This window comes from Camelina sativa, chromosome 2 (assembly GCF_000633955.1).
Source record: "Camelina sativa cultivar DH55 chromosome 2, Cs, whole genome shotgun sequence".
Classification (NCBI taxonomy): domain Eukaryota; kingdom Viridiplantae; phylum Streptophyta; class Magnoliopsida; order Brassicales; family Brassicaceae; genus Camelina; species Camelina sativa.
In genome coordinates this window covers 21,451,167-21,471,519 of record NC_025686.1, presented here as the reverse complement: position 1 = coordinate 21,471,519, position 20,353 = coordinate 21,451,167, and the positions used below count along the sequence as shown (strand labels likewise).

The 20,353-nt window shown below is 34.9% G+C and overlaps 5 protein-coding genes across 8 annotated transcripts in view; 2 read left to right on the top strand and 3 right to left on the bottom strand.

Annotated features, from left to right (window-relative positions):
- LOC104755203 (serine/threonine-protein kinase BCK1/SLK1/SSP31-like) overlaps positions 1-1,371 on the top strand; it is an 8,406-nt gene extending 7,035 nt beyond the window's left edge. Inside the window, exon 2 of the mRNA XM_019231135.1 lies at positions 1-1,371. Coding sequence (XP_019086680.1) covers positions 1-1,371 — 1,371 coding nt within the window.
- Positions 4,443-5,999, top strand: LOC104731367 (GTP-binding nuclear protein Ran-2-like). 2 transcript variants are annotated; one of them, XM_010450718.1, is made up of 6 exons: positions 4,443-4,504; positions 4,594-4,720; positions 4,829-4,946; positions 5,159-5,248; positions 5,354-5,617; positions 5,717-5,999. In XM_010450718.1, the coding sequence occupies exons 1-6, from the start codon at positions 4,502-4,504 to the stop codon at positions 5,805-5,807; spliced, it is 693 nt and encodes a 230-aa protein (XP_010449020.1). In that variant the 5' UTR covers positions 4,443-4,501; the 3' UTR covers positions 5,808-5,999. The 2 variants fall into 2 exon arrangements, with proteins under 2 accessions (XP_010449020.1, XP_010449029.1); XM_010450727.1 differs by having other exon boundaries at positions 5,706-5,999.
- LOC104755194 (putative F-box protein At1g67623) lies at positions 7,978-8,792 on the bottom strand. The gene has a single exon (XM_010477543.1). The coding sequence runs from the start codon at positions 8,734-8,736 to the stop codon at positions 7,978-7,980; it is 759 nt and encodes a 252-aa protein (XP_010475845.1). The 5' UTR covers positions 8,737-8,792.
- LOC104731352 (dihydrolipoyllysine-residue succinyltransferase component of 2-oxoglutarate dehydrogenase complex 1, mitochondrial-like) lies at positions 9,158-12,850 on the bottom strand. Of its 2 annotated transcripts, none has more exons than XM_010450705.2 (15): positions 12,706-12,850; positions 12,367-12,434; positions 12,191-12,265; positions 11,906-11,960; positions 11,781-11,799; positions 11,621-11,688; positions 11,293-11,367; positions 11,143-11,198; positions 10,987-11,031; positions 10,647-10,904; positions 10,433-10,527; positions 10,229-10,319; positions 10,030-10,140; positions 9,736-9,930; positions 9,158-9,647 (listed from the first exon to the last, which is right to left on the bottom strand). In XM_010450705.2, the coding sequence occupies exons 2-15, from the start codon at positions 12,418-12,420 to the stop codon at positions 9,456-9,458; spliced, it is 1,389 nt and encodes a 462-aa protein (XP_010449007.1). In that variant the 5' UTR covers positions 12,421-12,434; positions 12,706-12,850; the 3' UTR covers positions 9,158-9,455. The 2 variants fall into 2 exon arrangements, with proteins under 2 accessions (XP_010449007.1, XP_010449000.1); XM_010450698.2 differs by having other exon boundaries at positions 12,722-12,849.
- The window catches only part of LOC104731333, a 7,287-nt gene continuing 2,390 nt past the window's right edge, over positions 15,457-20,353 (bottom strand). The window contains exons 1-14 of one of the 2 annotated variants that reach the window (XM_010450669.2): positions 19,925-20,275; positions 19,556-19,596; positions 19,006-19,206; positions 18,773-18,870; positions 18,351-18,544; positions 18,076-18,257; positions 17,562-17,897; positions 17,418-17,482; positions 17,107-17,155; positions 16,859-16,994; positions 16,633-16,717; positions 16,478-16,547; positions 16,142-16,282; positions 15,457-15,939 (exon numbers count right to left, since the gene is read on the bottom strand). In XM_010450669.2, the coding sequence (XP_010448971.1) occupies positions 15,652-15,939; positions 16,142-16,282; positions 16,478-16,547; positions 16,633-16,717; positions 16,859-16,994; positions 17,107-17,155; positions 17,418-17,482; positions 17,562-17,897; positions 18,076-18,257; positions 18,351-18,544; positions 18,773-18,870; positions 19,006-19,206; positions 19,556-19,596; positions 19,925-20,027 (1,989 nt within the window). In that variant the 5' untranslated portion in view covers positions 20,028-20,275 and the 3' untranslated portion in view covers positions 15,457-15,651. Of the gene's footprint in view, positions 15,940-16,141; positions 16,283-16,477; positions 16,548-16,632; positions 16,718-16,858; positions 16,995-17,106; positions 17,156-17,417; positions 17,483-17,561; positions 17,898-18,075; positions 18,258-18,350; positions 18,545-18,772; positions 18,871-19,005; positions 19,207-19,555; positions 19,597-19,924; positions 20,276-20,353 lie in introns of those variants that run through there. The other variant, XM_010450678.2, reaches the window with a different exon arrangement.

Sequence of the window (20,353 nt, the reverse complement as noted above, 5' to 3'; positions counted from 1 at the left end):
GCTACTGTCTCACTTGCAATCAAAAGCTCCGGTGACTTCTTCGCCGTCAAATCCTCTGAGTTTTCTTCATCGGAGTTTTTGCAGAGAGAAGAGTCGATTCTGTCGAAGTTGAGCTCTCCTTACATAGTCAAGTACATTGGCTCTAATGTAACGACGGAGAACGACAACAAGTCGATGTATAATCTCCAGATGGAGTATGTTTCCGGCGGGAGTATTCACGATTTGATCAAGAACTCCGGCGGGAAGTTACCGGAGCCGGTGATTAGATCCTACACTCGTCAGATATTGAAAGGGTTGGTGTATCTTCACGAACAAGGAATCGTTCATTGCGATTTAAAGAGCCAGAATGTGATGATCGGAGGAGAGACCGCGAAGATCGTCGATTTGGGCTGTGCTAAAACGGTGGTGGGAGAGTATGAGAATCTTGAATTTTCCGGTACACCGGCGTTTATGTCTCCGGAGGTAGCGCGTGGTGAAGAACAGAGTTTTCCAGCTGATGTGTGGGCTTTGGGGTGTACGGTGATAGAGATGGCTACAGGGTCAAGTCCTTGGCCGGAGTTAAACGACGTCGTTGCTGCGATTTACAAGATTGGTTTCTCCGGTGAGTCGCCGGTGATTCCGGTTTGGTTATCGGATAAAGGTCAAGACTTTTTGAAGAATTGTCTTAAGAAAGATCCAAAACAGAGATGGAACGTTCAAGAATTGCTTCAACATTCGTTTCTTGATGAGGAAGACGAAGCTTGTAATGGTCTAAGTTCTTCATCTCCTAGTACTGTGTTGGATCAAGGTTTTTGGGATTTATGTGAAACCTCGAGAAGTAGATTAGTTAAAAGAGCTGATCAAGAAGACGTATTTGTAAATGCTTGGGGTGATTCTTTAGTACCGGGTGATCGGATCAAGAAACTCGCCGGAGATGAACCAGAATGGGAAACTGACGGTTGGATTGACGTAAGGGGAGAGATAGAGAAACGTAACGAAGACGAAGATGAGAATTGCGTAGAAGCAACGTCATTGGAGGAGGAGGAAGAGGAAGAAGTGGGAGGAGGATTTGATGAGAATTGGATCTGGGATCAAGAAGACAGCTTCTTCTTGGAATATTCCCCTGAGAACAACATTAATTACTTTTACTCTTTTAATAACCTCTTTCAAGAAGATATCATTCTATATTATTATGATCATCTTGAATATGGTTTTGTTGTACCTAAAGTTAATGATGATATTATTAATAACAAGATTCATTTCTTTGCCCACATTTACAAGTTCTTGTTTGTTTTAGAGATTTACTTTATTACAATCGATCGATTCGACGCCGTTTTTGATAGTTACACCGGAAAGTGTATAGTGGGGATTATTCTAAGGAGCAACAAGTGATATAGTTCAATTCTGAAGGCAATGAGAAAAATGATCTATATATATTTTAGGTGATCTAAGGTTTGACGGTAGTAGTTGTTGACAAATACAGTACTAGTAGAGATTATGTCATCAATTATGACTAGTCATCGGTTACTGACCAATCATTTGTCGCATAATTTGCTTGCTACACATTGACATAGAGTTCTGCTTCCAGATACATAGTCAATTTAAGTACATTCTATATAAAACAACGTCAACTAGGTGATCATGTGATACTTGCTAATTATATATTTGGTTTTAAATCGACATGTATTAAAGAGTCGACTAACCCTTGGAGCTTATGCAACATACGAGTATTTTTGGAATTTAAGACATCTACAATGGTCATCCATGACTGAAATCGCAACGAGATGACTTGAATCCTCATCCCCAACCCAATAATGAGTTCGTCAATACTAATATGACTCACAAACTATTACTATGTGATAAGAAATTGCCAAAGTAGTTGTTAAAAAATGAATGACAAGATGTTATACAAACTAAATAGTATTACTTAGCTTGTGAGGGTTATATAAATTGTGATATTATATAATTGACTTGTAATCTTGAGGTAGTTAAAACTTTGAAAGGTGGTAGATATTATAAAGTAGGGGGAAGTCTTAGTCGTCGTCGTCGTCGGTTGATATGTGTTTTTGGTAAGGAAGTTAAGTACGGAAACCACTCTACATCATGAGGTTGACTTTATGCGAAGTCCAATTATTTTAGTTTGGTCTAACATTTATCTAGTATTATATTCCTCTAGTACTTTTAAATACTATTATTTTCGTGTTTACCAAACCCGCAAAGGAGTTTCATTCAAATGTGAAAGCATAAGACTCTTTTTTGGGGTCTATAACCAAAGTTGGCGTTTACTTTCTACACACTAAGCAAAGTTTGGTATTTCCTGACCAAGTTCATTCACGTTGACTTTTCATTAATCTCAATTCTCTAGGTCGATGCCCTTTCATTAATTAGTAATTAATAATCAAAGTCGTCCCAAATTTCGAATTTTCTTATATTATGTATTCCGTTTATAAGTTTGTTGTTTTATAATTTGTCTTTTTAGTCAAACAAGGTATAGTTCTTAAATCAAACTTGTTTTCCATGTTATAATAAGTAACCAAATAGATTTCATCAAGTCAAACCAGTTAATAGAAGATCGATACCTCGATCTAAAGTTATTTTTGAATGTTCGACATACTTTCTAATTAGAACATTTCATCATTAAGATTTTGAAATCAAAAGAGATAATGGAAAAGTAATCACACGTTTGATTCCTAACTAAATCAATGATATCTTAATCAAACACCGTACAAAGCAAAGAAAACTATCTAGCTAGAGAAAAGTAGGTTTTAAGTGTCCCACTCAATGTCCGAAAGATTTATGGTGAATCATCATCGGTGGTGAACAATGACTCTATGTGGATGTCAAAATGACCTCATGCATCAAAGTCAAACGCATCGATCTTATTTACAGATAAGCAAAATTAACGAGAGTAAAAACACTTCTACAAGATAAAAAAAAAAGGTTTGGTGACAACTGTTAATTATCATACAAGAAATAAAACAGGCTTGTCAGTCATAAATTCACCAAAAACTACAATTACACGAGACACACTGATGATTCTTTTGCCAGAATATAAGTTAGAGCCATCGTAAATGATTTTTTATATATATATAGAATTAAAAAGGTTGACTTTAGAAAAGGTGGAAGTGTTGTCGTTGGCACACACACTCACTACACCATATACACACCATCTTTAGTCACCTTTTTTAGAAGAAAAAAATATAGTTTTGCTCATCGTTCATGTATTCCACTTGGAATGCATAAGTAGGTGTATAGCCCTAACCTTATCCATTTCAACTTCTAATCCCATTTTACATATTATTAATATGAACAAAAGCTAATACTGCCAAAAGAAAATGGCCAAATTTTCTTTCTAACTACGAAACCTAATACTACATATATTTAATATTTCTCTATGGTTGTTAATTTGTTATGCTCTTCTCTGTGTATGGTCAGGTGTACAGTATTTAGTTAGTAATTTAACAAGATACCTAACTGTTTATATATGAAATTAATATTCAACACTGTTAAGTAACGTTCATAGAAGCATCTCATATAAATCAAACAAATAATATTATTCGAGCATCTCTTAGTAACGTTAATATCGATATTTTTCCTCCAACAATCAATTACCGAAATACTTTGCATGCAGCACATCCCCATCCACCACCACCAATTATATAACCTAAAAAACATTTTTCAATCTCTTCCTGAAACTAACATGTAATATTGGGCCACATTATCTAGGCCCATTTATAAGCCCTTCCAACAAACATCTTTCTTGGGTGTGTTATGTTAGCAGTAAACGACAACGTTTAGTATAATGATTAAGTTATCTTTTTGGGAGTTATATGTTACCATTAATAGGCTTTTTGTTTTTGTTTTTATATATATTACATGTATTTATATTCTATATATATACACTTCCATTTAATTTTTTCTTTTTATCACTAAATTATAAATATTAACATAGATTTCCAAGCTTTCATTTAATTTTTGCCATACTATATGATAGATTTCTTTCTTTCAAATAAATTTTACAAAATTGAAAATTTCATTTCATGCTTAGTTTTATATATTGATGTTTTATTTATCTTTCCATATTTTTTTTTCCTAATATCTTCTTATTTATGTTATAATTAAATTAATGTAGCAAAACATCGCCTATAAATAGCAATTTCCCTAATATTATTATTTTAGTCATTATAATATTTAAGACACCAAATTATCTCCTTCTTATTTTTATTTATGTCATAATCATATATAGTTTAAAGTAAAGTTTGTCTAAAAATAGCAGAGGAAAATAAATATACAAGAGAAATCTCTTTCACATTACTGTAATAGTGATTATAATTTAAGATAGCAATCTTCTTATTAATGTTATATATGACATAAACATAAATAATTTAATACAATTTTCGTCTAAAAATAGAGTGGGAAATGATGTATAAATATATCTCCCATACACCTCCACCTAACATCAAAATATCAAATCATCATAGGTTTTACTCTTTCTCTCTAGCTCTCTCGTGCTTCCCAAAAGATGGTGAGAAATTCATCCCTTTGTTTGTATCTTTGTTATCTTTTTTTTTTTTTTTTTCTCTTGTCTGAATTCGTTGTGTTGTTTGTGATCAGGCTTTCTCTAACCAGCAAAATGTCGATTGTCCAACCTTCAAGCTTCTCATTGTTGGTGATGCGGGAACCGGGAAAACCACCTTTGTCAAGAGACATCTGACTGGGGAATTTGAGCAGAACTATGAACGTAAGTATTTATATAGATTGGTAATGAATGCAACGAACAATGCCAACGGTCATGTCTCTACTTCATTTTTATCATGTTGATCTTCTAAATTTTGGACTTTGTACGTAGCTACTGTTGGTGTGGATGTTCAGCCTTTAGAATTCTTCACTAACCGTGGCAAGATCCGTTTTGAATGCTGGGATACTGCTGGACAAGAGGAATATCGTGGTCTTAAGGATGCACACTAGTAAGTTATAGAAGTCTCCTACGATCACTTCTTGGTTTATGTTTTAACTAATTTGTGTAACATTATATATCCAAATAACCGTAGTTCGATGGTCTTGACAAATATTTATGATATTTCCCTGTTCGTAAATTTGGTCGATCTTGATTTGGCCTTGGTCAGTTGCGTCGATCTTTCAATAAATGGAAATGTAACCTTTATTTATCATCTTGCAGCGTCCAAGGTCAATGTGCGATAATCATGTTTGATGTCAGATCACGGGCCACATACCATAACCTTGACACATGGTACCGTGATCTCCGAAGGTACAATTTGAAAATATATTGATTATTGCATGATTGTCTTTCTATATCTTTGAACAAGAATGAACTCAAAATTATAATGTGGGATCTGAATATTTTATCAAACAGGGTGTGTGAAAACATCCCCATTGTTCTGTGTGGTAACAAAGTTGAAGGGCCCCATAGAGAAATCAAGGCGAAGCAGATTGAGTTCCACAGGCTTAAGGGTCTGCAGTACTATGAGATATCTACAAAGAACAATAGCGATTTTGAGAAACCCTTTTTGTATCTTGCTAGAAAACTTGCTGGAGATGAAAAACTTTGCTTTGTGGAGTCACCAGCAGTTGCTCCACCAGAACCGCACATTGACTTTGACATTGATGCTCAGAACATGTAAGTATACAGCTATAGCTTATGAGATCTATGTTTAGAGAGCGTTGTTTGTTTGTTTGGGGTACCTTTTTGATTTATCTTTTTGAAGTGCATTTGCAGGATTGAAGCTGAGCTCGTAAGAGCGGCAAGTCAGCCAGTCCCTGATGATCATGAGGCTCTTCCCTTTCAATATAAAAGTCTTCTCGATTGAGTAGACGTCGTTTGATTAATTGTCGTTTTAGCTTTGAGTCATGTGTAATAAATAAATAAAAAACATGTCATTAAGAGACCCTTATCGTTTTGGTAATGGTTTGAGTCATGTTCATCAGTTCATGTGGAATATATGTACCTTTCTCCAATCTTTACATTTATAAGTGGATGGACATATATATGTAAGAATGAGATTGTGACAATATTTTAAATATATTCATTCCAGCCTAAAAACTGCTCATATATTCTTAATATGTTTGCACAAAAATATATATATACTCTTAATCTAAATGACAGTTGGTTAGTATAAACTATTATATTTACCAACATAAAAGGAGAACAATCTAGTGTGTATATGGTATGGAGATATACATTAATCAGATTGTATGTTTATCTAAATCTATAGAAGTGTCAAAAGAGCAAACTATTGGTGTGTAGTCCCACATAACAATTCTAGCTGGATTTGGTGCTCTCCCTTCTGAAGCTGAAACCATTGGTACAGGTCTCTAATTCGATGCGACATTGGCGATGGTCTTACAACCAGTTTTTGGTTTGATAATTGGTCTTCCCTTGGAATTCTCAGAGACTTCATGGGTCCAAATGGTCCTCTTCAGCTATGGATGCTGTGGTTGCAGACGCTTGCACTAGTCAAGGATGGAGACTACCCTCCAGCAGATCTAGAAACCCTTCAGTTGCTATTCTGCGGAATGAGATGCTTAACATAACACCTCCAAATGTTTCTAGAGGTCATGATACTTATTACAGCGAGTCCTCTACTCTTTTTTCCACCAAGAAAACCTGGAACCATCTCAGACCTTCGGATGAAACGAAACCTTGGGCTAAAGCGGGGTTTGGTTCAAACACTCAGTGCCTAAGCAAGCTTTCAACTTCTGGATTGCAAATTTAGATCGCTTGCCTGTCAAAGCAAGACTCCTGAACTAGGGAATGCACATCACCCCTGAATGTCTCTTCTGCAACTCCCAGGTATAGAAACTCGAGATCATCTCTTACTTCACTGTCCTTTCGCAGAAGAGGTTTGGATTCTAGTCATGACCCGTCTTGGACAGCATCCTTGCGTCTTTGTCAACTGGTCCACGCTGATCTCTTGGTTATTGTCAAAATCTCCAAACCTCTCATCCACACTATAGGAGTGTTTCTATTCTTCTAGTGTAGTCTAACTTATGAGGAATCTGTTAGTTAATTACCGTCTTCCTACTGATAACATGATCTTATGAGTGTTTCCTTAGATTCTTCAACTGCCACACATGATTAATGACTCAAATCAATGCAAATTTGGTCTTAATTATTAATAAAACTCTTCTCGAATGAGTTGAGTAATCCTGAGTAATGCACGTCGTGCATGTGAATTAAACCACTAAATAGAGGAGATAAAAGATGTTTCTATTGACACAAATGTAAGACTAGAATTTTCCATTTTTGGTTTTTGCTTTGGTGATTTGGGTGATATAATGATTATATTGGTCATTAGATGTAAAACTTATGAATCAGCATACAAAATAACAAAAATATATATTTGTGTCCTGGTCCTTATTCGTGTAGCTTGCTGCTTTGAAATCGTCAATGTCTTTCTGAATGTTATGAAGGTTTTTATCTCTTGGGGAAGGGGAAGATGCAGTCAAGTGTGTGTGTGTGTAAACCCGGGAAGACTTGCGAAAGGAGAAGGAGCAGGTACTTTTGTTGAGCTTACCTACAAGGAGGGCTCTCCGGAATTAATGCACGCTTCCATCATCTCTATTTAAAACAGAATCTGCGGTGTTTAGCCAACTCTGATAGTTTCATATATAAGAGAAGTTTTTGGTTCCTCATTCTTTTCATGCTACCATTAATTTATACGCAATGTAGTTAGTCTTCAGATGTATTGTAAATCTCCCCCCATTAAGAATCACAAATTCAAAGAATATGCCAAAAGTAACTCAAATTTTTATGTTTAGTTGTTTACCAAAGTCAAAGAGAAGTGAACGAGATTATAAAATTTAAATCCGAAAGAAGCTCTCTAGTTTACGATCTATTAGTATTAGGTTCAATGCAATCGAAGCAATGGAGGATTGGCCATTACTCTTCTTCGTATGAATGTATCTAAAGACGCATATAAAGTAAAACCAAATTTATTCTTTATTAGTTAATTTTCAATTTAATACATTACTGATCCACTAAATTCTCTTACAGAAAAGTTCAACTTCGTGATCCCACAGACAAAACTCACAAGCAGAAGAAGAAGTATTCATGTCTTTGTCCTCACCGTAAGGATTCCTTGCTAATAAGAACATCGTTGTTTTACCATCGCACTTGCACTTCTCTCGAACATACTCTGTTTTGAGTCGTTCCATCACCGGGTTGGCATGATCCCAAACGAACTCTCTAATCTTTTCAATCTTGTGTCGAAGTTCCACCAGATCCTCTACCGTAGTTGACATCAACGGCTTTTTAACAGAAGAAGACAAGATCTTGAAACCCTTTTGTTTTGTTTGGCCTCCAAGACAGATTAGAATCAGCCCATAGACATATGCTGCCTCTTTGTTTCCTTTTTCTGCAGCTTTAGCTAGATATTTGAGTCCTTTGTGCTCACGGTTATCAAGAAAGTAGTGGATGAATCCTCTGCGAAACAAAGCTTCGGGGTTTCCATTCTTGCGACATCTTTTAAAAAAATTGGAGAACGTTTCATTGTCGTGATTCCATGGGAACAGAGGGGTTTCTTGGAGCGAAAGTCGGCAGAGAACATATTGATCATCGCAGATATTTCGAAACGGTTTCGAAACTAATCTGAGACTACGAACCTCTGACAAGGAAGAAGCTGCGATGCTTGACGAAATCTCCACAAGAAGATCTTCCGGTAAAGAATCGAGGCAAATTCTTGTTTTCCTAGATTTCCTTATAGACGAAGCAGACGAGAGCAGAGAGGATGATACCATGTTGATGATGTTGTTGTTGTTGTTGAGATTCAAGAATACATGTTTTCAATTTGCCCAGATCCCTTTTATAGAGAGCTAAATTCGTTTTTTCCTTTTTTGATTAGGAGATACAAATTTTCCTTTTCCATATTATATTTTTCTATGCAATTACTATTTGGTCAAATTTTGGTCATTGTATAACTTTTGGTATGTCGTATTCCAAGTAAACATATCAGGTGAGGTCTCATACTTGTAATTATTTTATGTTATTTTTATCTTTACATATGTAAAAATTGGCTAAAGTAACTGATACTAACAAGAAATCTTTGGGACAATCCCCCAACAAGCATTTTCATTCGTCTCATTGAACTTTTGAAATATAAACTACACGGAAACGTAATACTAACCCATATACTTAGCATAATAGCATCACATCATGAACTCACGTAAATGAAAATCATTTTTACCCAACAAATATCAGTGGCATTATTTTTTGAAGTCAAAATTGTAACATTTTGTTCAAACTGTGTGAATATTTTTTTAATAAAATAAAACTCAATAAACCGATGCTTTCCTCGCCCGGCAAAAACTCTTGGAACTATAAAGAAACTCCCAAAAAGGTTTCGTATTTTTTTTTTGTCAAAGCATCGTTTGAAGATTGCAATATCTGTAACGTTTTACCTGAAAGGAAACTGGTAAATAGACAGCAACTTATGATTACTTTTTGTCTCCGATCTTTCTCATATGTCGAGGAGAAGCCTCTGGGGATCTTCCACAACATCCTTGATACGGCGCAAGAAATACACAGCCTCTCTTCCATCAATTAGCCTGTGATCGTAAGTCAGCGCGACATACATCATTGGCCTCGGTACTACGTTTCCTCCCACAACCATTGGACGTTGCACAATCGAATGCATTCCAAGAATAGCAGACTACATATGAATTTTTTTGCAATTAGTAAGGAAATACATAACCACGTTCCTTTGTTTGGTTTTTAGTATCTAGAGGATAGAACTGAACCTGAGGAGGGTTGATGATAGGAGTGCTTATGAGACTTCCATAGACACCACCATTTGATACTGTGAACGATCCTCCTGCCATCTCGTCAATTGATATGGTTCCTTCATTAGCCTTCTTAGCAAGACCGTTTATCGTTTTCTCTATGTCAGCAAAGTTCATTTTGTCAGCACCTCTTATGACTGGAACCACGAGACCCTGGGATACAATACACAGAGAAGAGGAATCAATCAATAAGACCCCAAAAGTTCAAGATGATATTATGTTTCAATGTTTGGAAGAGTTGCGTAAACTAACCTTAGAGGTACCAACAGCGATACTGATATCCACATAGTCTCTGTAAATGATATCATCTCCGTCGATAACTGCATTTACTACTGGTTGATGCTGGAGGGCACTGACAGCAGCCTGAAACAAACAGTTAAAGAAGATTACTTAAGCGGTTGAGTTTTGATATGTTATTTAGTTCAGGAAATTTTTCAGTTTTTAAGCATACTTTAATGAAACCAGACATAAGACCCAACTTCACTCCATGCTTTTCAAAAAATGCATCCTTGTATTGAGATCGGAGCTTCATCAGATTAGTCCTGCATGAGGATGGAAACTTTTGTTGGTGAACTGAGAGTTTGGTAATAACATGTGCAGAGAATTGCAAAATGATAAAGACTGAGGACATATCAAGTTGTTAACTGTAACTCACATATCAACTTCATTGAAAGTTGTCAGCAAAGCGAAAGTGTTTTGAGAGTCTTTCAACCTAGTTGCTACTCGTTTGCGAAGTCTTGTCATAGGAACCTGCAATGTTGTTAGGTAGCATATCATCAAATCATATGCACGTCAAAAAAAGTTATTTTCATAGAGAAAACACACAAAACATTATGTAAGTAAAGAAAAAGATATCATAGTTTGCATACCCGTCTTTCCCTATCCTTAGGAGGAAGCTGCGGTTCTTTGGCTGACTGTTTCGGTGGGGGTGGCGGTGATGGTGCCTTAGGTTTCTCAGCAACTTTAGTAGTTTCAACTTTGGGCTTCTCAGCAGGAGTAGAAGGCTTGGGAGCAGGTTTCTCTGGTGTCTTTTCTGAGGGTGCAACATGAGACTCAGCATCCGCAGACGTAGAAATTATAGCAACTTTGTTTCCCGGTTCTACAGTATCTCCTTCCTTGACTAGAAACTGCATAAAAGGAACAACTAATTGGGCATAGGATTACAGGAGAAGAAGCACAGGAACAACAAGAAAGGACACAATATTTTACCTCTTGGATAACACCACTTGCTGGGCTAGCAATATCTATTGTAACCTAAAACACAGAGATAAATCGAACACTAGTATTAGGAAAGCTACACCAGCTACCGGCCAACAACTACTGGAAAAAAACATTGAAGACAATAAACAAGTAACTGTTTGATACCTTGTCAGTTTCAATTTGTGCAATAGCCTCGTCCGCTTCTACTCTATCACCAGGCTCTGCAAGAAGAATTTTAGAAGCACAGACAATAGAAATATTAGATACATAGATTTACAGGAAACAAGCAAGAAGATAATGCAAAGAAAAGCATACTCTTCAGAAAAGTGGCTAGGGTTCCATCGGTGATTGATTCACCCATGTGAGGCACAACAGCTTCCACGACATCCCCTTCAATCACATATAAAAGAGACTGTGAAACAAGCCTAGAACTACACGTTATAGTAAAAGTAAAGAGCAAAACCCAATTGGGCCACACGATTCAGAACGAGAAATGAAATGAACATTGAAGGTTAGCAGAATATCAAAGTATTGATGGTGCAGTTACTAAAGGTCACTTGACTAAGCCACTGGTGTTCCAAAACATGGGAAAGAAACGAAATAACTTGACATAATGGAAAATTTCCATCTGGAGCAATCATACCACTATCAGATGAGAAGGGCCTGACCCATCTTTGCAGGGCTGTGCCTTGGTACCCGCTGAAAATAGTCCTATACACAAGAATACAAATACTTTCAACGAAAACGGTGGGAGATTTGAGTCATCTAGTCTATGCATGAACAAAAAGACTAAGATTCCTAACCTTGAGCACTCTGAACACCCTGCAAAGAATGCAAATAGAGAGAACAATCATCAAATAAACAAGCCTCCATTAACCGAAAATGTAAAATCACAAAAAAACAAAACCAAGGAGGTTGTAATAATAACCTGGACAAGAACGGTGATGAAAGCTACTAGCATGGTTTCCACGAGGCACCAACGTCTGCACAATTCAACATAGCTTGTTAATGGAAGATACATAAAAAGATCACAAATATTGGAGTATATGTTCAAAACATCTTTAAGAGGACTGAGTTCGTTCATAAAACTGATTCAAAACATCTTTAAGACGATTGAGTTCGTTCATGAATAAAGATGAATCAACTGAGATGTCCCCAAACACAAAACAAAATCGAAAAAGATGAATCATGTACATAAACAAACAAATAGTACCTGTGTAGCTGAAACAGAATGAAAACTTTGAGCAGAAGCTGCAACACGAGTAGATTGTAGCGATTTTCCCAATCCCTGAAACAGAGACAGAGCGAGAGATCAGTTATAAAAAAAGCTATCACATCGGAGAAAAATCAAAAAAAAAAAAAATGGGTATCGAAATCAAAGACACTAACCGAAACAGAAGAGCCTCTAGTGGAAGCTCTCCTAATAACAGCACGCAACATCATCGCACCAGATCTCTCTGCCATCGTTTCACAAAATAGAGACGTCGGTGAGATTCAAACACTCGCAAATCGTAAACGAAACAACACAAAAAGAACAAAATCATCGGAAAAATGGAGTATATGTTAATCACTCAACAACAATTTTCTCAAAAATCAGAAATCCTAAGATCCTGCTGGCTGCGATAACTTTTCAATCGAACTATTTTAAACTCAGATTCGTAAATTTTCTCAACACGATTTCCAACAGCAATAACGAAAATGAAATCAAGAGAAATCGAGAAATCTAACCGAAGAGGTCGTGTACCTAAGAAACTTGAGCGCCGAATGAGAAAGTTAGGGTTTGCAGAAAAAAATTGAACGAGGAGAGAGAGAGAAGAGGAAGCTGGAGAAAAGCATATGACCTTTCTCAGCTTTGAGCAAGTCACACGAATATGGCAATTTCACAGTACTGTACACGTGTCTATTTTCCTTTTCCCTTGATTTAAAACGAATAATAATATTGATATTGATACACAGTATATATAATAAGATCTACGATTAATTTAATTATTACTTTACTCTTCTAATAAATCTGGGATTCAGTTAATTAAGAACGCTTGAAATGCGACGCCGCTCGCTCATAGGCCCAATAGCCCATATTATCACCCAAGCGAATTGTTTATCAAGACGCTGGCGTTTTAAAGCCTACTTTCTGAGTTTGATGTTTCCCTTGATGTTTTTGACATAATCTGAAAGCTTTTTTCACTATGTTTCACATCTTATTCATTTCAATTTCCATCAGATTTTATTTTTCTTGAGAAATGCTTTAAGTGAGATAAAATTTACAGTTACCAACCATTTGATCAACTTAATACAACCTAAACCTTAGGAAAAAAATAGTAGTAAAATCATATTACTTTAATTATATGTTAAACAAATAATTATATTTTTACTTTAAATGTTTTAAATGAAACCAAATAGTTTGTTTATTAGGTTCCCGCTTATGTTTTAGTTGAATAAATTTTATCATTGTGTACTAATGATCATCCCAATTTTTTTTTTCTTTCTTTCTTTGATTTATTGCTATAATTCTATGATTTTTCCAGATTTAAACAATAAAAGAGGGAAAAACCAAAATTATGTTAAACTGATAAACAAAGCTTGTGTAACTGATAAAACCAAATACTAAAAAAAAGTAAACAAAATTACATTTGTTTAATTAGTGATAAAGTGTTTTCATATATTATTTATGAAACATATCAAAAACTAGTTTGAAATTTTAGTGATAAAGTGCTTTCACCGACGCATATTTTATTTGATTAAGTCTGCAAATAGTCATTTTAATATAAATTGCTGAAAATTAGTAAGGGTAAAAATAGTTGAACAATTTGAGATGAATAATGGGTTGAAAAATATTATTCATTTATAATTTTCACAATTTGAGTTGAAGATGTTGAAAAACTAATTAAACTTATTTAACTAAAAATTTTGAAAAAAAATAGAAAAATAATAAGAGAATATTGTTAAACTCATTCAATCACTATTTAGCAAATGAATAAGTTGAATGATCGTTTTTTTCAACTTAGTTTTTTCAACTTAGTTTTTTCAACCCTTCAATCATAGACATCCTTTTGAATCATAAGTTGAATTGGTTTTAGCCTCACCGAAAAAATTAGATGAACAAGTTGAACATTTTTTCTTTATAATTTATTCATTTTTTTTTTGTTTTTAAAGTTGAAATGGGCTGAACCTTTTTTAAAAGTCCTTCATCTCAAATGATGAAAAATTAGTTGAATGTTCATTAAGCTTTTACAACTTGGTATTGTGTCAACCATTTGCAGTCTAAAAATTTGTTATATTGGTTCTTTTTGAAAAACAAAATTACAAAACTTTGTGGATTTGTCACATTTTTTTTTTAAATTGCTCTGGAGGGAGGTCAACGCTTTTATCCATCATTACGAAAAGTCAACGCCAACCTTTTCGATCATTATCTATATCTATATATACATTTTTGGAGACATTTATGAAATAAATCCTGGAGTTAGAACTTATTTACAATCATGCCATTAACATTAATTTTACAATAATTTTTTATTTTAAATAATATCAAATTTGGAATCTAACTTAAGAAGATTTTCTCTTATTCAAATTTTCAAAAGTATCAGACCAACACCCATTAGCATTAAATATTTTATATTTAATTAATTCATTCTCTAAAAAACTGTTGATAATAACTTATTTTCATGTTTTTGAAAGCCAAGTGAATAAACTATTGATAATAACTTTAATTTTTTTTTAAAAATGGAGCCTGAACTGACACAAATTGTTAAAAAAAAAATTACTTCTTCACCGAAGTGTTTTTCAGTAGCTAATACTCCCTCCGTTTCATAATATAGGATGTTTAGAGAAATATTTTTGTTTCATAATATAGGATGTTTCCAATTTTCTATGCAACTTTTAGATTAAATTTATATTTTTTATTATGCAGACTTGTTTATGATTGGTTAAACTTTATAAAAGTAACTATGTCTTAATATGCATGTTTCCACTAAAACATCCTATATTTTGAAACGGAGGGAGTATATTAATATATAGATTTTTGATCCATACTAATAAGAAACAATTGATATAAGTCAAACTTTACAAAAAAAAACACTCCACCATTTTAATCGACTTGCACAACTATAAATACAAAAGTGTTAAATGATATAGTGATAAAACAACCAAAATTACAAAGTCAAACTATAGTATACTCATATAATTATAAAAAATAGAATATATTATGTATTATTGTTATCTCTATATTGTAAATGAAAAAGAAAAATCACAAAAAGTATATTTTTTGACTAAATTAAATTTAATAAATAATAAGGATATCCTAACTTGTATATAATAAACCACAACATGTAGACAATGGAAATTATACACTACATAATGTATTGATGTAGAACTATAGTAGATTAAAAAATACAAAATATATTATATACATATATATAGTTAATATAATAAAGAAATTTTATTTTGCATTTATTTCTAGTTCTACTTGGTTAACAAACTCAAAACTTATACATCATATACATTCATTTCCATTTCACCATATCAAATTTCCCTTCAGAAATGTTTTAAATCAGATAACTTTACAGTTACCAACCAATTGATTAACTTAACCACCTAAAAACCGAGAAAAGGAAAAACAAAAAACCTGAGAAATTTACTCGAAACCAGATGAAAACAAATCAAATAAATAGGAAGAGTTCAGACAAGAGTCACATTTTCAGGTCTAGGAGGTCTCTTTCCAAACAGAGACGTCTTGCCTTCAAAAATACTAGAGAATGATTGGCGCGGGCTAGGTTCGGTGCTTTTCTGTTCAGTTTCTGATGGAACTCTTGTCTGCTTTCGTTCTTTACTACCACGAAAGATGAAACCGAGCCGCTTAAACCGGCGTTTCGTTTCGCTCCCATTTGATGGCGAATCCTCTGTTTGTTTCATTGATCTCAAAACTTCTTCTGGACGTAATAACATTGTTTCCACGGTCTCGTACACCTATTAGGACCAAAAAATACACACACAAATCACATCTTTAGTTTCTATATTGATTCTACAAGTTAAATGCAATTAGAATGTATGTTACTTTGTCATCTGATAAAACATTCTTAACTCTAACTAGTGATAGCTGTATCTTTATTTTGAGATTTCCAAGCATGTATATACGTTTTTGAATCTGTGCACAGTTCTAGTAAAGTACCTGGCAGAGATCATCAAGCTTATCGGTCCATGCGCCTCCCTGACAAATAGCAACCACATAATCCTTGCATTCAAAGAAAAGCTTTGACAAATCATCGTTTGTGGCTACAATTGGCTCCACTATCACAAAGCCCAGGGAAAGCTGAAAAATTAAGAACCAATCCAATCGTCAAAGTGCTGTTTACAGCTAAAATCGTAACTGTTTAATCAACGACATCTGTTTAACATAGCGCAACTTAGAGAATTTGTAATTTATCAGTTTCCTGGAGATCAAAGAACCTAGTTCTAAGAAAATACTACAACATGAATTTAGGGATTCGAGTGTTTACAAACTTACCAGTGAAACAAACAGCTGCTCAAAAAGTTCAGCAGCTGGAATGTCTTCCAAAGAATTCAAGATTCCTTCTCTGTTATGAGCAACGGACAAGATCTCTATGAGTGATCAAATACAGATTTCACTACATTTAAGATGACATATTTATTGAAACTTACACAGCTAAATCTTCATCAAAGAGAGGTGCTTGCTTAACAGCAGGGAGGGGTTTAGCTGTTTCCCACAGCTCACGCCATAAATTACCTAATAATATATAAAAGAAAAAGTTGGGAAGACTAGTTGAGAGCACGACTTGAAAGATTAAAGTTATGGTGTAACCACAGAGAGAAACTGGGTCACGGGCAAATCACAAGAGCAAGACAAATATATGAGAAAAAGTCGAACCTTCTTTCTGCATCCGGGTACTTAATTGACCTCGAACGGGTGAAGAGTCATCACCAGACAAGTTATCACTTTCAGTCCAGTCTGGTGGAGAGTGCCATCTCACAAAATCTTCCAAAATACAGCCAGGATTTGCTGCCTAATAGAGAGGTACAGATCTAATCAAATTTCATACCAGCTACAATTTTGTTTCCTTATATGAGTGCTTATATACCTAACATCAATAAAGAGTATTCATTTTTAATAATCACCTTGAAAGCTTGCATGTCAGACAAGAGTTGAGAACATCCAGCCCCCATGCTGAACCATAAGAAAGACAACAATCCAATCTATCAAGATAATTCGATATCTGAAAGATGTCTGAATATTAATGAATGGAATATATATTATTAAGCCAGATTACACGTCTATTATTTCTCATCTAACACACTGTTCCTGGTCTTTCAGTTACCAATTTAAAATATAATAGCAGATTGACTAACTTTCACACCCATAGGGTAAATATTGCTGTGGCATATAAATTTTATATTAAACTATGATAAAATAAAATGATTGCACTGACCTCCCTGTCCGAAGTACTAATTCCTCTGTTTCTCTAATAAGATCTTCCGTCAACAGCGGACCTTCCTACATGGATATAAACACTAAGACTTCAGAGATAGAGAAGGTAGCTACAGTTTTATCAACTGAGATGGAAGTTACGAACCTGGGTTACTGGGGAATACACAGGTTCACCAGTTTCCAACAGTGTTAAGTTCTCAACTTGGTGGTTAACGCCCAGGCGGAGTAAGAGTTCTCCAGAGTTACTTTTAGCATACAAAAGAGAAGCTGGAGAACCCATTGCTTCTGAAACGCCTAACTCTTGATTGGCTTGCCTCATTATCGCATCTAATGCTTCGGAAGCAGCTAAGATGTGTGCTTTCCTTGCAAGACAGCAGTTTATAACCTGTAACCATTGGTGCAGTAGGCAACTTTTCAAATCTGGATTCTTGTCCAAAGGTATCCATGGTATGTGTTTCTCTTCATCCCAAAATCTCCTCAACTGCGCATCCAGATTATTTGAGAGAAATTGTCAAAAGAGCTACAATACGTCACATTTTGTTGTAGTGACTTGTCAAAGGACGTTAACAAATAGAGTGAACTATCCACTAAGAAAAGTGAAGAAAGAACTAATAGGAAAAGAAATATTCTGAAACCAAAATTTGCACCGCAAAACTTACTTCATCAACCACCCTGCACCAGAACAAAGCCATTCTCCTTGGTGTTGTAAAACTTCCAATTACTTCAGCGAGCTTAACAACAAAGCTACAAGGGGGAGCAGCATGAAGATCTTTTGCGAAAGATGCTTTGTTGGTAGGAGACTCCAAATCAGAGACAATCTTTCTGCTGAGGAAGCTACTATCTGTAAAATATTTGCCAATTGGAAAGATAAATAGCTGTAACTCGAATATAGTTTGATGAAGAAAAAAAGTATCTCCAACTAAGGCAATCCTACCCGCATTAAACAAGGCATTGATTAGAGAAACAAGTTTTTCCTCATCTCCTGAATCAAAACCAAGCTTATCCTCTTTTTCACCAAGAACCAACGATTTCACTGCAGAGAGGCTCAAGCCACTCCTTTCCTTCACTGGTGATGAACTTCCAGACGATGCAACAAAGTCTTTCACAGTCTTAGCCCTTTTTCCCGCTCTGGAAAAACGAAATCATAAGGTAGTAGTGAGAAAGCAGAGCGGATCATTGCAAAATGCTTTAGCCAAAGAATACATAATATTGGTGCACACATATACTACAACCTCAGGGATTACTACAAATTTAAACCTCAGTGGGTATATAACTGAATCTTTTGGGAAAAAAATTCGTCAGAAACTACATGAAGTAGAAAGAGGAAAAGATCTAAACTTATGTATAAAGACTCACTCGATTGCTGCAGCCAGCTGCTTCACAACGGATGCTGGAGGAATGCTATTCACATCAACGGCATTTAAAGATTCTACCAAGAAGCTGACATCAGATGCCTAGAAATTGGTGTTCAAAGATAAATAATATAAACACAGAGAAGCAAATAAAGTATAGACTACAGGAAAATAGCATGCTTTAAGAACGCCCTGTAGCAGCAAAAGCGATCTGAAAATTGGACCAGTTTGTAATACCTTGGCTTCTTGATCTTGCTTTGCTTTAAGAATAAACAAATTCTCGTCATAGAAAGGAGCAGCCATGGTTGAATCCTCAGCCTTGTCTTGATCTTCAACTTCTTTCCTCCCAATTCTCAAGTTTTTCAGTTTGTTTTGCCACTCTTGCTTCTTCCTAATATGTGCAGTTCTCCATCCCTGAGGCTTCACTTCATTCTCCTCCTGTTCCCAACATTTCCAATTAGCATAAACTATATAAAAAAAAAAGTACCTATGGTCACTCAACACTCTCATAGTATTCCATCAACTTCAGAAACGCAAAGAAAATTTCAACACCTATTACCTATATACACATCTCTTTACCAGTATCCAAAATGGTTCAAGTAAACAGCTTTCTTACTTCTCATCATCCCAAAATGGGTAATGGGAATAGCTTTCTACATCTCAAAATCCCAAAATTTCAAATCCTTTAAAATGTAGTTTAATCATTCCTATTCACATTTTCCCCAGATTTTTTTTTATAAAATCGAATCTGTTACATAAATGTGTGTATCTGTGCAAAGAACCTAACCTTATAGTCATTCTCATTCCTTGCTGATTGCTTCTCCTCCTCTTCAACAACAATTCCAATTCAAAAAAAAAATCAAATAAAATTCACCAGAAAAAAAGAAACTGAATTGAATTTGACTCTACGAAGAGAAAAAAACACAGAAATAGAATTCGAATTTGACAAGAGAGAAGAACCCCAAAAATAGAATCCGAATTAATCCTAAAAGAGACTAAAAAAACCAGAGGTGGAGCGATAAGCCTCTCTATCTATTCATCATCAGTCAAATTTTAGTAAATGAAGAGGAAAAAACAAAAACCAAAATCAAAGTCAAAAAAACTGAAGCGGAAGCTACGGGGGAAGAGAGAGAGGAATTGAAAAAATTATTAATACCAAGATCAGATTTGAGATCAGTGAAGACGCGCTCCGCTTTAGCAGCGGCGGAATTGAAGGCGGTTCTAGCTTTAGAGACAAAGGACGGCGGCGCCGTCTCCATTATCGTGCGCACCTGTACGTGCGCAAGTTATTAAAGTTTTTGTCTTTTATTTTTGTTGTTGTCAACTACACGACATTGAAAGATTTAGGAAATAGAGAAGACGAATAGAGAAGAAGAAGAAGAAGAAGAAGAAGGTGAGATCAACGAGGGGGGGGAGGAAGATGAATTTACGAAGACAATTGTCAATATTTAAATATTTCTTTTTCCCTAGATTTATTAGTACTTACAAAAAATGAGATTAGATTAGAGTAGTGTTTTTGCAATATGTGATTTTATGGTAATGGTATTTAATATAGTCTTTGTTCCAAACAAAAAAAAAAAAAAGG

Coding starts and splice junctions, on each gene's coding strand:
- LOC104731367 (XM_010450718.1), top strand. Junction 4,721..4,828: donor ATTTGAGCAGAACTATGAAC/GTAAGTATTTAT, acceptor CTTTGTACGTAG/CTACTGTTGGTGTGGATGTT. Junction 5,249..5,353: donor TGGTACCGTGATCTCCGAAG/GTACAATTTGAA, acceptor TTTATCAAACAG/GGTGTGTGAAAACATCCCCA.
- LOC104755194 (XM_010477543.1), bottom strand. CDS start 8,736: ATGGTATCATCCTCTCTGCTCTCGTCTGCTTCGTCTATAAGGAAATCT.
- LOC104731352 (XM_010450705.2), bottom strand. CDS start 12,420: ATGATGTTGCGTGCTGTTATTAGGAGAGCTTCCACTAGAGGCTCTTCT. Junction 10,141..10,228: donor TTATGTCTGGTTTCATTAAA/GTATGCTTAAAA, acceptor TGTTTGTTTCAG/GCTGCTGTCAGTGCCCTCCA. Junction 9,648..9,735: donor CTATCATCAACCCTCCTCAG/GTTCAGTTCTAT, acceptor ATTCATATGTAG/TCTGCTATTCTTGGAATGCA.